Source organism: Sitophilus oryzae, unplaced genomic scaffold (genome assembly GCF_002938485.1).
Source record: "Sitophilus oryzae breed Bouriz unplaced genomic scaffold, Soryzae_2.0 scaffold_1307_pilon_pilon, whole genome shotgun sequence".
Taxonomy (NCBI): domain Eukaryota; kingdom Metazoa; phylum Arthropoda; class Insecta; order Coleoptera; family Curculionidae; genus Sitophilus; species Sitophilus oryzae.
The window spans coordinates 1,266,205-1,283,895 of record NW_022145957.1 but is presented as its reverse complement, the minus strand read 5'-3'; the positions used below and the strand labels follow the sequence as shown (position 1 = coordinate 1,283,895).

The 17,691-nt window shown below is 31.3% G+C and overlaps 1 protein-coding gene across 1 annotated transcript in view; it reads right to left on the bottom strand.

Moving 5' to 3' along the window:
* LOC115874912 overlaps positions 1–17,691 on the bottom strand; it is a 181,296-nt gene that overhangs the window by 48,449 nt on the left and 115,156 nt on the right. Inside the window, exons 3-4 of the mRNA XM_030890208.1 lie at positions 9,705–9,899; positions 1,336–1,520 (exon numbers count right to left, since the gene is read on the bottom strand). Of these exons, the coding sequence (XP_030746068.1) occupies positions 1,336–1,520; positions 9,705–9,888 (369 nt within the window). The 5' untranslated portion in view covers positions 9,889–9,899. The remainder of the gene's footprint in view (positions 1–1,335; positions 1,521–9,704; positions 9,900–17,691) is intronic.

Below are 17,691 nucleotides of genomic sequence, written 5' to 3'. Positions count from 1 at the left end.
AAAAATCGTTCTTACTGGGGACACTCGTCCACAGGACATCTTGGAAATAGTCCGTACCTTGGACACAGTCCGTACCTTGGAAATAGTCCGTACCTTGGACACAGTCCGTATCTTGGACACAGTCCGTACCTTGGAAATAGTCCGTACCTTGGACCCTCGAAATACTTCTGAGGGCTCAATAAATAACAAACAACATGTCCTTTCTTCCATGTGACATTCTGGAGGACAAAAGAAAAGGGACGCCAACGTGCCAGCAAAACACAAATACAAGTTGGGACATCCGTAACTCTACCCTGTTGCTTTGAAATATCAGCTGATTCCTATTATACAGCAAGATTTAAATAATCACCATTTCTAAAAGCTGGGATACAACAGAGGGTCAAAACGAAGTGAGGTTAAGCACGGAGAGTTGACAGAAGCGATGTTGACAGCGCGCGCCTCCACAGAATAGTAACAGGGTTGTGTCGAACGATAACAGGGTTGGCGACTAGGGAACGTAAAAATTACGCGTCAAATAAACTATCCGGCCTGAACGAGAGGGAATCCGGTGATGATAGGCCAGACATCATATATCATATGTAAAAAAGACATGTAACGAACTAAAAACGTTACAGTGCCCATTAGATTTTGAAACAATATTTTATGTCTTTTTGCGTTAATTTAAAAAAACAATTAGAAATTTATAAATAATTATGTAAAAATAAAAAATAAAAAGTTGAAAACAAAATTAGTAAACAATTAATTAAATCTAAAACAACTAGAATAAAACCTAAAGAAAATCAAAAGTTTCAGCTGTATAATCTGTACAATTGGTTTTATTAGTTCCAACACCCCAACTGTAATGAATATTTTTTATTTTTTTTGTTGCTGTAATAATAAGAGCCGTGTCATTTTTAATAAAATTAGGTATAAATAACAATGAAGATATATAATTTACTCCGGTTTTAAAAATACTTAATTTTTTTATCTACAATTTTTATATCCTTTTTGGCAAATTTCCTTTACGCAAGTTCTTATTATCGATAACTCATTAAACAGAGTATCAATATTTTTTTTAATTGTAAAGTTTCGAAGATTTTAATTAATTCGTGGAAAAGAACTGTTTTTTAATTCGAGAAATTAATAACCATGTAGTTTTAATAATAAATTTTACAATTTTATTGTTTAATAAAAACGTGGCTATTAAACAAATAAAAATCGGGACATTAGGGCTTTGCGTGGGGACGCGGGACTTTTGGATCAAAATCGGGACTGTCCCGACGAAATCGGGACAGGTGGTGGGAACCCTGGGTAGTTCTGAACACTACATTAATAATGAGTTAATGATAAATTTACCTGTGTTTTTAATCCTTTGAAAAACGTCTCCACTTTTTGTTTCTCTACGTCTGAGATAAGACTTTCCATCACTTTCCTGTCGTGAATGTCGGACGAAGCTTCGCTCTCTGCCCGTCCCTCACTTCCGTCATGTTCGCCGTAAGTACTGCCCGACGCTGTAGTACTGGAATCGCCACTGTTTTCACCTAACATTAAAACAAGACGGCGTTGTTAGCTTTTGATTACTAATAAAGTAAAAACGTGAAATCATAACATTACTCTATCTAATCTACCTTATCTTTGTACTTCATTATCTATATATAGGTCTGATAGGTTTAGCGAGAACCAAACAGGAAGATATTGTGATATAGGTATTTTCTAAGCTCTTTAAATAGTTATTCGTGTTCTTAGATAAACATATCAAAACATATAAATACAGAATGAATTAAAATAAATAGACACAGGGAAGCCCACTGTTCCAAAAACTCATATTAGTTCTGTTCAAACTGATATCAGAGCTGCATTGTTTACGCGGTGTTTCAAATTCGACTCTCACCATTTGGATCTAGGAAACGGTAACAGACACGTGGTGTCTTAAAATGGGCCAAAGTTGTCGGTTAGTGAGCCCAATCGTTTAGTAATTGAACTTATCTTTGGTTGTTGACAGAAAAAATCTATAAAGACATTCTCACAGAAACTTTCTTAGCTTCATCCTTTGGTGACGTGAAAAATCACTTTCGACACGTTTCGTTTTTCTGGAACCAGAGAGAACACTAATAGCTAAAGTGAGAGGGCTTGTGGAATAGGGCATTTCGTAGACAAGTTTATTTTGTCACCGCGCATCCCAGACGCGCATAGCGTTTAGGCCATAGACTTAAAATAAAATATAAACTGAGCATCTCATTCATAAATAGCTGGAACATGCGGTCAGACAATATCTTGTTATTGTTGTGTTATGGTTTTAGGTTATAACGAGTGCGACACGAACGATAGATAGGTTGTCTCTGTCGTAACGGTCGTTCCCTGACGACTCTGCCGAGAAACACTGTCTTTCGTTTCTCAAGTACACCTGAACTCTCCGTCTCATAGCCGGGTAATTTTTTTATTTTAATGAAGCTATAATTAAATTAAAAATATATCGTATTTAAACTTTTTTATATTTTATTAAAATTTAGGACAGGTTTTTTAAATAAAAGTTTAGAAAAAACGTCTTTGAGTCCAAAAAGGATAAAAATAATAAAATACACGTTATAGAAGAAATGTTACAATCGAAATTATGTAATTTTTGAAATTAATAATAAATTATTAATTTTAGTCAAACATTTACAACCCCTAATATTAATCAAAACAGGATCTATTCCACAGATATAATAGAGTCGGCGACAGGGAGAGAAAAAAAAATATGATTGTTGTAATGTTTTTTCTGGTTAAGTGATATCTTATGTAAATTAGAGAAAACATAAATCTGTTCCATTAAAGCAAGGAAGATGATAGGAAGTGGATAAAATGAAAACTACATTTATTTAACTCGGTACTGTCTTTATTATACCCGGTGCGTCCCAAAAGTGGCTCATCCCCCATAATTTTTTTATATTTTCAAATAAAAAAACGAGATTTAGCATGTTAGTATATGACATAAATTAGGATTGATTGACGCATTCAATTGTTTTTCACCCTCAGTATATTATATAGTTCACACCCTCGGTAATATTTCTACTTTATTCGATAGAAAATGACACTCTGAATAGAATGACATATAATATGTCAACTTTTGACATTTTCGCATATATTTTAATTGTAATTGTAACACGCGGTTCATAACGACAATTTGACTCAAAATACCAAGTGTGTGGTATCAATATATTCATAAAAAAATGCTTTTTCCAAATATGCTAATGAGTCACCCTTGTTTCATTTGAAAAAATTGACATATGTATGATTAAAAATACGATTTGTACATCTTTTAACCGGCCTAGACAAGACACGAAACCTATTAGACGATCAAAACTATTTTTCCAAGGCTCCTTGATTAAAACTTAGTGTTTTTAACAACACCATGGCACCCTGGATTGAAATTTATAATAGGATATGTTTTTAAGCGACAATGTCAAAAGTTGACATATGATATGTCATTCTATTCAGAGTGTCTTTTTTTATCGAATAAAGTAGCAATATACCGAGGGTGTCTTTAAAAATCAAAAGATGTAATCATTTCGGTGAAACAGGAAGAGACCAAAAACAATTGAATACGTCAATAAATCCTAATTTATGTCATATACACCTACTAACATACAAATCTGTTTTTTTTATCTGAAAAAATAAAAAAGTTATAGGAGTGAGCCACTTTTGAGACGACCCGGTATATTAAAAAATATTGTTTCATAATGTAATATCATTTTAAAATTCTTGTATGTTATTTTAGATTCTGAAGATAATTTTAGAATAAACCGGAATATATTTTTAATAAAAACATTATTAATTATTAACAGGGTTATAATTATGATTTTGTTACAATGTAAGTAAGTAAATAATGTAATGTAAGAGAAAAAATTCAGATTTTACATTTTACTAAAATATTATCTAAATAAGCGCCTTTCTACAACAACGCCACTGACTCCCAATGGGTAAATTGAGAGTTGCCTACCGGTCAAAAGTCGTTTCAAGACTTAAATGGATTATTTAAGTCAAATTTCTTGCAAATTTGGCACTGGCGAACCATATTTTATAGTTCTTGAACAGAAAAAGTCAATAAAATAAACACTTAAGCACTACAAGCTAAGAAAATGCGTTAATACAGCCGGGGAGATAGCGGCAACAAAGCTTTACCGCACACGTGCGACACGTACTACAAGGTAATAAATGAATGAATAGGCTCCCTCGCCTCTAATCGGTGTTGTCATATTGTAAAGAACTTATCCTTTTTAAACAGTATCCGACTTATAATTTAGTAGTATAAGGACTATTTAATACATCTCTGGAATATTAAAACCTACTTTATTAAACTGTAGTATTAATATCTCAATATATGTGTATAACAAGAAAAAAAATATTGATAATATTAAAGACGTGACAACATAGGCTGGATGAGGAAGGCTCGGTCGACTGTACCCAGAAGTAAACATGTGTACAAAAAAGGTTGTTTGTCCGCGTTGAGATGTAAATAGTGTAGTCTATATTTTATTTTAAGTCTATGGTTTAGGCGGTCAAAAAAGGAAGTTTTCAACTTTGCAAGTTAAACATTTGACAGGATTAATTAGATTGTCAGTAGCTTTTTCTATTTCTTAGCTCTAGATGGAGATAACGAAAATCTGTTGATAATCGGAGTAATAAATTGTTTTTGACTGAATGTACCTGTTCTTTTAGCTTGTGAGAAGAGAAGATTATTGTCATATGATTGTCATTATTGATTATTTGAGATTCCACGATTATTTCGGCATTTTTGTAATTTTTGTTTTGTGGTTGAGATCTAGACAAAACGTTTCCTTTAAAGGTAAGTTTTATCTCGGTAATTATTTTAAAATACCTAATAGTAATTGTGAGTGCACATAATATAGTCTAAGAGCTAGCAACGTTTTCGAGAAAGTATTTTAAGACGTCTGGCTCTTTGATAAATCTTTTACTATGCTCTCTGGAACAGTATGCGGCCCGTCTGGCTGCCAATATACGTTGCGTTCACTACTGCGCATCGGAAGAAGATCCTATATATTTTTTTAATTTAGTCCTATAAATTCTAGTATTGAATATAAATCGAACATGTCTCCATTGCGCAGTGCGTAGAGTTTCCGACTACAAACCGACGATTCAGAGTTCGAATCTGGGTCAGGGCAAATACTTTTTTATTTTATTTTCGTATATATTCTGATAGTAAAGTATTTATTTAATAATTCTGGTGATTCAAAAAAAAATATTTAATACTTTACTATCAGAATATAAACTAAAATAAAATAAAAAAGTTTTTGTCCTGACCCGGATTCGAACTCTGACTCCTCGGTTCGTGGTCTGAAACTCTACGCATTGAATTATGGAGACTCGGTCGGTTTATATTCAATACTAGAATTTAAATGACTAATAAAATATAGGATCTTCTTTCAATGCGCAGTAGGGAATGCAACGTTTACCGGCAGCCAGACGGGCCGCATGCTGTTTTAGAGAGCATAGTTAAAGACATATCAAAGAGCCAGACGTCTTAAAATACTTGTTTTTTCGACGTTGTTAGCTCTTGTACTAATAGTCGTACATTACTAATTTACATAGGTAAGCATAACCTATGGGATAAATCCGATTGTAAAAGTAAAACATCACATTCTTATTCTTTTCTGATACCTATGGCACGACTAGGTATTATACCTGGTATTATTACCAATTACCAGTAATACAAATTATTTTTTTTAACTGATAGGTTTTTGGTATAGAATAAAGACTATCAAAAACATTGAATACCTACGGGATACCTACTGATACTCTGTGCGAGCTCCCAACCGTTCTTCCCTGTTTACTCCCAACCAAGTTAGATAAAAATGATATTGAAGATTGCAGCCTTGAGTTGGAGTATGGCAAGGAGTATGGACTCCACTACGACATGTACAGAAACGGATTACCTAAACTTTTAAGCATGTAAAATTAAACCTTAATGAAAAATTGAACTTATTTATTTTTAATTCAAGAAAAGGCATGACAACCCACAACCCACCAAAGACCTGGTAAATGAATTCTGCAAAAACTGAAAACGAAACTAAGTTAAATAAATTATTATGCTCCTACACAGTATTTTATTTATAGGTTTTAAAGTCTAATAATAGATTTTCGTTGTCAACAAAATAATCTAAAAAAACTACGAAGATTTCTTATTATAAACTTGAAAGATTAAGATTCGGTTCAAATACACAAATTTTAAATTTTTGGCGCCAGTATATGGTATGAATGCAACCTATATCGATAATGCGCTCATAGTTCGGGTTAGACGCCAAAGGCCGCGCCACTAACACAGTCTTCAAAAATTAACGTTGATCGGTCTCTCTCACTTTAGTTATTAGTGTTCTCTCTGTCTGGAACCATAATCTACTTTATTTTTTTGAACATGGGTATGGTATTTTTATTTCATTTTTTATAAGCTAAATTTTACATAACCAATTTGTCACTCTAAATCGCTGTCTTTTTTAGACATATGTCAAATAAATTTTCATCCAATCACAATTGTCTATCCCTATCATTTACCGGATTAATAAATAATACGTAAATTACAGCTCTATTACAAACAATTCATTATTTATAGTGATTTGCAGTACTTTTATTAAATTATACGAATATTCTTGTTGATTATTGGTTTGAAATAAATATGACAGTGTCCTTCAATGGAAATGCGAGTTACTAACTGTAAATTCTAATTCTGAGTTGGCAAATGAGCTAGATGCTTTATCTAGACCATTGCCTGTAAACTTATATGGTGAAATTTTAATAAAATAATTTAGTACACACTAAAAACACGGTATGTCCCTAGTGGTAGGAAAAATAATTTTTAGAGGTTACTAGTTTATTTGGTTGTTTGTGATATGTATATACAGGGTGTCTCCTAATTAATCTAAAAAATAAAAATCATTAGAAAACGAATTAAGGCGGGCTCTTAATAAGTATATTTATTTTTTTCTCGACAACCGTTTGATGAACAAGAAAAACTCAAAAGATCAATTTTGTTGAAAAAGGACGGCCAGTCAAGAAAAAAATATATTTTCTTTAAAAAAGCAGTGGTGTACCATTTACGCTAAGCAAAAAAAATCGATTTTTTTAATTTTTAACACCCTGTAGATCAGAAAGGAAGTACTTTAGACCCAATGGTTATATAAAAATTGTTTTAAGAACACATGAGGAATCACACCATAATTTTTTTAGACTAATTCGAAAACACCCTGTATATTGTCAACTTGACAATGACTGCTGATAAATCAAAAAATACATTTTAAGTGAAAAAAGCCTGATTTTCGCAGGAAAAATTTTGATTTTTATTGAATTTGGGCCTGCGTTTGCAAATACTGGTTTGTTTTTTAATTTTCTATCTATCTAAATTTTAAATATCATAGTCAGAAATAATTTTATTATTTATTAACTGTAAAAATGGTGTTTTCTTGTTGTGTTGCATCTTGCAAAGAAACTAACAAAACTGGCAAAATGTACGTGTTTCCAAAAGACGATAAGGTATGTATCTCAGATAAAAAGAAAATATATGGTATGTATTCGTTGTTTGATTTTTTTCGTTCGCTTTAAAAATCTATAAATCTCGGTCTATTCATTAGACAGTCAGTCGACTTGTTGTGTTGCATCTTGCAAAGAAACTAACAAAACTGCAAAAATGTACGTGTTTCCAAAAGACGATAAGGTATGTATCTCAGATAAAAGAAAAATATATGGTATGTATTCGTTGTTTGATTTTTTTTCGTTCGCTTTAAAATCTATAAATCTCGGTCTATTCATTAGACAGTCAGTCGACTTACGATCATTCACATGAAACTCTATAAAATAAATAAAAAAATAAATCCTTTGAATTCAAATATAAACATAAAAAACATTTACAGCAGAAAAGGCGAAGGCGCTGGGTTAAACGTAGTTTCCACTAAAAACACGGAGGGGCGCTTTGGCCCAAAATTTTCCTATTAAGTTTCATATCTATCTTAATAGTAGATCATTTTCTTTTATCTATGATCTAGACCGTTATTCGGAAGCTACAAACTTCGGAGGTTGGCGGTCCAACTGGCTATGATGGTGTGTGAAACAACACCTCTGAAATTTTAATTGGAAGTTCTTCCGAACCAAAGATCTTTAAGCCAGGAATTATTATTTTGTTTAGGTATTTTTAGTGTTTCTGTCTTTTTCACTTTATATTGGAAATTCTGTATTACAATGATATTAACCAAGTATACTAATTTTGTATCTATCAACACTGCTAGCGTGATGTTGAGGTATTTATCGATTTTAGAAACTTATTACCACAAATCGATCTCAGCTTGAACTAATAGGTACTTTCTCATTTAAATAATCTTTCTGTAATTTTCTACTGATTATTTTCCAATAAAGAGTCTATTGTTAGCATGTATACGCTTTAAATATAAATAAAAAATGAAAATTCTATTAAAGAAATAATTTATATAATCGAAATTTTTAAAAATTATTAAAATTTCTAATTTCTGCTGAATTTCTATAATGTATATTTTTATCTTTAGATAATGATAATTAGATATACCGGGTGTGTCTCAAAAGTGGCTCACCCCTGTAACTTTTTAATTTTTTTTTATATAAAAAAAATATTTGGTATTTAATATATGACACAAATTAGAATTGACTGACATATTCAATTGTTTTTCGTCACTTCCTGTTTTACCGGAAATGACTACAACTTTTGATTTTTAATTGGCACCCTCGGTATATTTTTACTTTATTCGATAGAAAATAATACTCTTAATAGAATGACATATCATATGTAAACTATTGACTAATAATTTACCGGAAATTACTACAACTTTTGATTTTTAAATGGCACCCTCGGAATTTTTTTAGTTTATTCGATCGAAAATGACACTCTGAATAGAATGACATACCATACGTCGAATTTTGACATTTTCGCTTTAAAAAATCGTGTTTTAAATTTCAATCTAGAGTGCCATGGCTGTGTCAAAAACACTAATTTTTACCCAAGGTGCAGGGTGCATTGGAAAAATAGATTTAATAGTCCAATGTCTTTCATGTCTTGTCCTGGTCGGTTAAAAGACGCTCAAATCGTGTTTTTAATCATATCTCATTTTTTTAAAAAGGACCAAGGGTGGCTTATTTGGAAAAAGCATATTTGGAAAAAGTATTTTTTTACGAATAATTTGGTACCACACACTTTTGGTATGTCGAGTCAAACTGTCGTTATGAACCGCATGGTACAATTTCAAATAAACCATATGAGAAATGTCAAAAGTTGACATATGATATGTCATTCTATTCAGAGTGCCATTTTCTATCGAATAAAGAAAAATAACCGAGGGTGGTATTTAAAAATTAAAAGTTGTAGTCATTTCCGGTGTGACCAAAAAGTGAAAAACAGGAAGTGACCAAAAACAATTGAATACGTCCATAACAAATCTCGTTTTTTTATTTGAAAAAATAAAAAGTTATAATTGTGAGCCACTTTTGAGACGCACCCGGTATCAATGTCGGTCAATGATAATTTTATATAGACAATAATAATTTTGAAATGGTAAAAAGGGTCAAAATTTCAAAGCCTTAAAAAAAAAGGGTCAAAATTTCAATTTTTTTTTAAATTCTAGATCTACATTGTCAATTTTTAAATCTCAATAATGTCGTATTCTGACTGAATAATCTGTTAACAATTTCTTTTTAATTTGAAAATATCTTACCTGTAGAAGACAAGCGCCTTCTTAGTTGTGTCCTGTATAGAAAATCCTGATATGTTTCGTATTTTTCTGAGACCCTGCTTGTTGCGTATTCATTTTTGTCGAAATTTTTCGATGTTACATCCGCTCCTCCTTTTTCAGTTGGCAAATATGAAGTCGAATATATGTAACCATTAGTGGACTCCATGCTTGATTATCCTGAAACAAAATACACAATTAAAATATAATATCATCACTAGGAAAATAGATTTATCTTTTTCGTTAGCAGAAAATCTAAGTCCAATTTTTTAGCAAAGCTCTTCTTGTTGAGTATCAAAGATTCTAATATAAAAAGTACAGAAAGTACCAGCTAATTCACTAATAGGGCCCAGGGCATAGAATAAATTTTAATAACGCCAAAATTATAATGAAATAAGGGATAGCCTCTAAAAGAAAAATAAAAGAGGCTTTTTTAATACAATCTAATAAAAATAACTGTATTGCTAATGCATCTGTAGATGTTAGTAATGTATGGCAATCCCTTTTTTGATTTTAAAGAACATAACATAAATAAACATACCTACGTAAAAATTAAAAATGATCATACAGAAAGTTTGGGGCTTTTTGGTTTTGCCTTATTAAGTAATTGTTATCAGGTAGTAATTGTTAATTTTGAAGTTTAACTTGATATAATGTCATTTTAACAGAACGTCAACGGTTTTTGTAGACTTATCTGTTTTTAGAAAACTAAAGTGTTATCGAATAGTTGAATTTAAATATTTTAAATAGTCTTTTTCTTTATTCTTTGTATTTTTTTTTGCTTTCGACGACGGAAAGAGATAAACTTTCCGAAACGTTAAGCATTTTTTTGTTCGTTAGGCAAATTTGTATAACTGTAAACCTAACTTCTGACAAGTAGTTTCCATTTGGGATTAACGCCAGAAGTGTTTACAAAAAATAACTATTTTATTTGGTAGATTTTCTTGTAGTGGCGAAATACCCATAGAGGATTTTTTTTGGAAATATTCTAGTTATTATTATTAAGTTGGTACCCTGCCTTTATTTAAAACCGAGTGTGAAACCGTAGTAAACAGAACATCCATTTTTAGTAAATTATTCTGTCATACTTTTCAGAAAAAAAATAACACGTACCTCCGTAGTGTGTAAGTGGGATATATGATATTTCTGCAAACATAACATACTCAAGTAAATGAATTCAGAGAAAATATTATGTTCGTTCTTCTGAAGTAAGTAATGCATCAAATGTTTTTGAAGTTATTAAATTTCAAAGCTTTTTGCGGTCTGTGGCTTGGCAGAATATCAGAATTATAGAAATTTTTATTTATGTATAATGTACAAATCTTAACCATTATAACATATTTCATATGGTAGTTTTATTTAGAGACATCCCTATTGAAGTATCATATTCTAATTTAAAAAGTAAATTATATTTAGGTGTAATAAAAATAACATACAGGGTCGGGCAAAGTGCGTCGCGCCGGGTATCTGTAGCTCCTATAATAAAAAAAAACTTTTTAAAAAGGAATTTTGTATAAGTGCAAACCTAAAGTAGGTATGTATTAAATTGTATGTCAGAAAAATATTTTAACTTATACAGGGTGGCTCAAAAAGTGACAGTGGATCGAGGTACATATTCTTGCATTTTTCTGGCTTCCTTTTTGATCATTTGACATAATCCTAAGATATTATTAAATTTGTTTTGATAGTTTCAGAGATATTAATAATTAAATAAAAAAAATTGGCCAAGTATGTATAGCCGCCCATACTTGATATTTTTTTATCTCAAAAACTGCGACTTTGACTGATTTTGATGTTATTACAAATTTTGTTGCAAATATTATCCCTAATCTTAAATTGAAAACCGCGTTTCGCTAGCTACTGTAATTTTGGAGTTACGATTTTTTTAAATTTTTAACCCCCTCCCATACCCCCTTACCAACCCCCACCAAAAACTAACGGCCAGATTCTCGGGTGCCACAGTATTTTTGTGCCAAATTTGTTTAAAATCGGTTTAGTGGTTTTTGAGTTATCGTGTTACAGACGGACAGACAGACACAATGAAAATATTTTGTATTTAGGTCATTTAACTCATTTTGACTGAAATTAAAAAAAACTTTTTTTTTGCCGATCATAATACAACCTACCATACCTGTTAGTTGGTATGGTCGGCTAAAAATGTTCTGAAATCAAAACTATACTAGGTATTTACTATAGTTGGTCTGTACTTAGTTTTCTAGAAATATCGTAATCTTAAATTATACAGGCTGTTCAAAATTCTATGCCAGACTTTCTAAAATATAAAATGGGTTTTCTTCGTTTTTCGTCAATTTATAGTTTCAGTATGTGTTTATCCAAATTTTTTAAAATTTTCGTCATGATTCTTTTATCATTTCTTCCATGACTCATGACATATGTCAAATTTGGGCTTGATAGTAATACATTTTATATTGCTTTTTGTCTAACTAATTAATAAACTGTATGAGGTTTAAAATTTCAAAACGACTAATATGGCCGCCTTTCTAAAGTGACATCTCTGAGCAATAAAAACGAAAGAAGATATTGATCTTAACATCTTAACTTTCCTATTTTCCATTCGATAGTTGTCTACATAAAAAGGAGAAAGAATTTATTGGGCAAGTCTACAGTAAGATTAGTCATGAGACATGACTAAAACATGACCATCCGTAGACACTCAGTGTTTCTGCCTTCTGGCTTCGTCAATACGGGTGGAATCAGCAACGATGAACTAGCGATCCTGAAAACAGAAGAAGGGAAGCAGCCGAGGCACAAAGGCGCCATTTGCAGCCTGGTTAGGCAGTAGCTTACAAGTTGAAACGTTACCACCGAAAAACCCTTATTTCGTTTGAATCCATTACACTTCTAAATGGCAGAGATTCACTTTGAAACTGTGAAGTATATAAGAAATCCGGTATTTGAATACATTTCATTCGCAAACTCTAGTGCAGGACTAGTTTCTTCTAATGTCAGGTTATATTTTTATTCTCGTGGACTAATCAATGTCAAAAGATAAGCTGGATTCAAGACTGTTTTATACCTTTTTTGAAGCAGCTGAATGTTGATCAAGCTAACTTCCGCCTTTCCTAATTTATCTTCTGGTTCATTCCAAATTTCTACCGACATTTTCTTCTGCAATAAGTACTTTGCAAATTAGATGGTACTAATTTTATTCTCGACTTAATACAGACATGACTATTTTCAAAAAAAATACCTTTGATCTAAGCGGTCGATTATTTTTGCGGAAATAGGAGCATCGGCAAAGTTTACTGAATAAAATATATCGGTGACCCATGTTGAAACACGACACTCATCCTAGAAATGTTAATATTGTCAATATCGGGCAGAGTTACAAAGATTTAGCCATTTAGGATACGACTTTAAATAGAAAACTGATTAAAGATAAAAAAAATCTGATTAAAATAAAAAAAAAATCTGATTAAAATTAAAAAATCGATTTTTTTAATTCGTAAAGCTGCTAATAAAAACTGAAATGTCTTAACTATAACGTATCTTGTTCAGTGCTTTATATCTTTTCTACCGCGTAAAATTCATGTCAACAAATTAAAGAATATGCACGATTGACTGGGTAAGTAGATTCCAATATTAAATAGTTGGTTGTTAGTTTGACATTTCTGGGACAATCGCTATACCTATAGTAATTGAAACCGTTAAGTTTTTAAACGATTTTATTGACTCGATTTACTTTAACCGCTATTATTTAATAATAATATTTACCTTTTATATCTATAAAGTTCCATTGTTAAAGATTGGAATTATTTGATTTGATCTTACTTCTACCATATGTGTATTATACAGGGTGGCCCAGAAATAAGTGCAAGTATTTTAAGAGGTGGTAGATCTCGATAAAAGAAACATATTTTCTCTTTATCGTTTTTCAAATAAGTTCAAAATAACGGAGTTATTTTACTTTGAAAATTTCCAAAAAAGTGATTTTTTGCTTAAATTTTGAGAACCACTGGACCTTCTCTGGAGTTTCTTTCTTGTAAATTTAATCTAATACCTATGTTGCTATATTATCAAGAAATTATGTTTTTTAACTAAAAACTAAAAAAAAATTTTTAAAATTTCGAATTTTCAATTTTTTTTTCGCGAAAAAAACCTCATGGGCGTGTTTCTGGGGTTGAACTATACTACCAGTTAAAATACTTGCACTTATTTCTGGGACACCCTGTATAATTATCTATTATTTTTACTTTTCTGTATACTATTTTATTTCAGATATGTATTGTCTATTTTTTTGACAAATCATTATCGCTGGCATTATTAAAAACAATCGCTTTATAAGAATGATATAAGCTTATGTAACATCCTGATTATAGCTTGTGTAACTGAAGTTAATATTTGCACACTTGCTGAATTTTGACATAGTTTAAACCAAACAATAAAAAATACCGTAGATAATGAAAAAATAAAAAAATACGACACGGAGTATTGTAGCTAAACGATTAGATTTTTACAAATTGTAAGTTTTGGGTTCGTTGAAGGACGATTAGAGCTACAATTTAAAAATATTTTTACAAGATAGAGTGTGTCCCAAATAAGTAAAAAATATTATAGTTGTATTTTTTTAAACGGAACACCCTGTATATTATTACATTTTTAGATTCTACGATTGAAATAAAGGTAAATTTGATTATGGTTTATCACACTTAAACCTTACCGGTTTTGAAATATTTTCAATTTTGTGAAATTGCAGTAAAAAATTGAAAACTTCAATTCTCCAAGGGTATCAAAGGTTTTAATACTAAATATTTCCTCCTCCTCCTCCTTCCGATTACTCTATAAGAGTATGGTGACATTATGATATTGCATTTATTTATTGTGTCTCTCCATATTGTTCTGTCTTGCGCAGCAGTACTGGCCTCGTGCAGACTGTGACCTATTATCGTCGCCATTTGGTCCACCCAACGGTTTGGAGATTTCCCTCTAGGACGTTTTCCGTTTACCCCTCCACAATTAGTTTTTCTAGGCCTTTTTTTTAGTGTTCCGAGATATGTGGCCAAAGTATCTTAAGTATGATTGATTTATTGATATCGACAGTCTGGATTCGATATTCAGTTGTTCGAGTATTGAAATGTTTGTACGGTGAGCTGTGTACGGTATTCGCAGCATCCGTCTATAACACCACATTTCAAAAGCATCGATTTTACGTTTCATTGCCAACTTCAATGTCCAGGTCTCTGAGGCGTAAGTGGCGATGGAGAAAATTAGGGCTCTTAGTAGTCTGAGTTTGTTTCTAATTAAAATGGCTGAATCTTTCCATATTTTATTGAGTTTGGTCATGGAATTACGTGCTATACACAGTCTTCTCTTGATTTCTGCGTCACACCCTCGTTTATTTGTACTCCTTATATATTGATCTACAACTTCGAAACCTGGTATTTCTGTTGTAATCGTGGGTTCTCGATCGATAATCATTAATATTGTCTTCCTTTTATTTAGTTTTAACCCATATCTCTCGCTGACAACCTCTAATTTATGCATAATGGATTTTAATTCATTAGCGGAGGATGCGAGTGTAAGTGTATCATCTGCGTACCTTAAATTTGTTATTTGTTTACCGCCTATAGTGATACCGCCGTTGTAGTCTTCCAAAACTTCCCTCATTATAGATTCGCCACATATATTGAAGAGTAAAGGAGATAAAATGCATCCCTGGCGCACTCCCGCTTCCAAGTCAAATGCATAGTCAAATGCACTAAATATTTACTGAACATTATTTATTGATCAGATATTGTGTGCAATAATAAAAATTATACTACTTTATACTGAGTGCGCAAAAATTTATATTAAATATTTAATTTAAATGGAACACCCTGTATATTGTACGAGAATCAGATGCACAATTTAATTTTCTATCAAATTCTATATACCGTAAAATGGGGTTACTTGGGACGTCGGGGTTATTTGGGACGCAACTTCGCTTTTTCTAATTTAACTGGCAAAAACAACGCAAATATAAACATAATCTTAATTTAATGTTTTGGTTCGTTAAAGAACAATGTGGGGATGATTTAATTAAACGAATTCTATATAAAGTAATAGTATTTTACTTATATAAAAAAAATAAGTGGGTGGTGGGAAGCAAGCTAAAAATAAGTGGTCGAAAACTTTATCTGTAAGAGGCAGTCAAAAAGTAAACAGGTAAGTCCAATTACATTTCTTAGTTAGTTTTTTATGTTTCATAAATAATACCAATGTCATTAACCGCGTTTAGATAATTTTTTAGATTGTAAAAAATATTTTTTAAAAAAAGTCATGGTTTGGGGTAACTTGGGTCAACAATTGTCCCAAGTTAGCGCTTGGCTCAATAAGTGACCCCATGTTATTTAATCGATTTTGTTTTCAGTGCTCCACATGCCAAGAAAATATATTCGCAAAGTAGGCTCTAAAAATATCATGACTTTGAAGAAAAAAATATGGAAAGTGCCATAGAAGACGTACCTACAATCTGGAATGTCCGATAGAACAGAGGAAGACAAATGGAAGGTAACCAAATCAACTTTACAGAGAAGATGTAAAAATCAGAATTTAGAAAGATATGGAAGACCTACAGTTTTGAAAAAAGAGGAAGAAGACGAACTTATTAGAGGCAGCTTTATGAGAAAATCTACGAAAAACAACAAACATTTTGTGTTCCCAGATTTAGCTGATGAGTATGATATCACAGAGGATAAAGTTACTGATTGGCTACAATAAGTAGAATGCAATCGATCTATTATTTTGTGTTTATACAAAATGTTTTTAGTTCCTTTTAGTTCTTACGATTCAAATCGTAAGACTTTGTTCCTATTATGTTTATTGAAGAATTTTTACATTTTCTAATGAATAAATAAATATTTTTAATAAGTTTACCCTAAATCGAGTTTTTCTTTCCTCTAAATAATTATCTGAGAAAAAAATGTCAACTCAAGATGTGTGTTAGTGTTTTTTTTTATTTTTCTGCTGTCCCAAGTAACCCGTGAGTAGTTTAACATGCATTTTCGATATAAAACCGTTACAGTCCCATTTAACCCCAATGCGGGGAAACTTGGGACAGTAAATATATGTTAGTTTTTTTATAAATATTCTTATATTAGGAACCATTTATGATGCTTTATAGGTTAAATACATATGAAGGACATTTTCTACACCTAAATTGTTGCTTTGTCTTCACAAAAACTTTTATAAATTACCACATGACTAAAAAAATATAGTGAATTTGTCCCAAGTAACCCCATTTTACGGTACCATTTTTTACCTATCTCTTCAAGTTTTAATATAAAATGCATTTCCTTATAATTTAGACCTCATATCACTTTACCCATGGAATATTGACATTTTAGATTGCTATATCCATGGAATATTGACATTTTAGATTTTTTTTTAAGCAACATACGTACAAAATGTACAGGTGGTAAAAATAATAATATTGCAAGCCCATTGGTTTACAACAAGAAAACTATTTAAATCTTTGTTTGGTTTGGTTTGGTTTGCCGCCCAAAAATTAGTTAATTACCTATGTGTATATTAATTGTTAACTATATACAGGGCGTACCAGGCTGAGCGTGCATTAGAAGTTTCTAGAGAACTGCAATATCTAGATCGGAGATTTTTTGCATATCATAGTTTCATAACGAGATCTATAGATTAAAAATATTTTAAATATGGCGGCACTTCCGAAAATACCGGAAGTTGACAGCAACTTTTTTATTTTAAATGGGTGCTCCTATTTTTTATTACATACTTAAATTATCTGTAAAGTTCTATGAATATTGATGTAAAACACTCTATACCTAGCATTAATTGTTTTTGAGAAAAAAAATATTTAAAATTTTTGGACGAAAAAAACTACCTGTCAAAATAATTTGTATAGCTCAAAAGTCAAATTTACTGATTACCACAGCCACTGTGGCACAAAGAGAAGACATGTGGCTATCTATTTCAAAAATTAAATTGTTTAAATGTCATA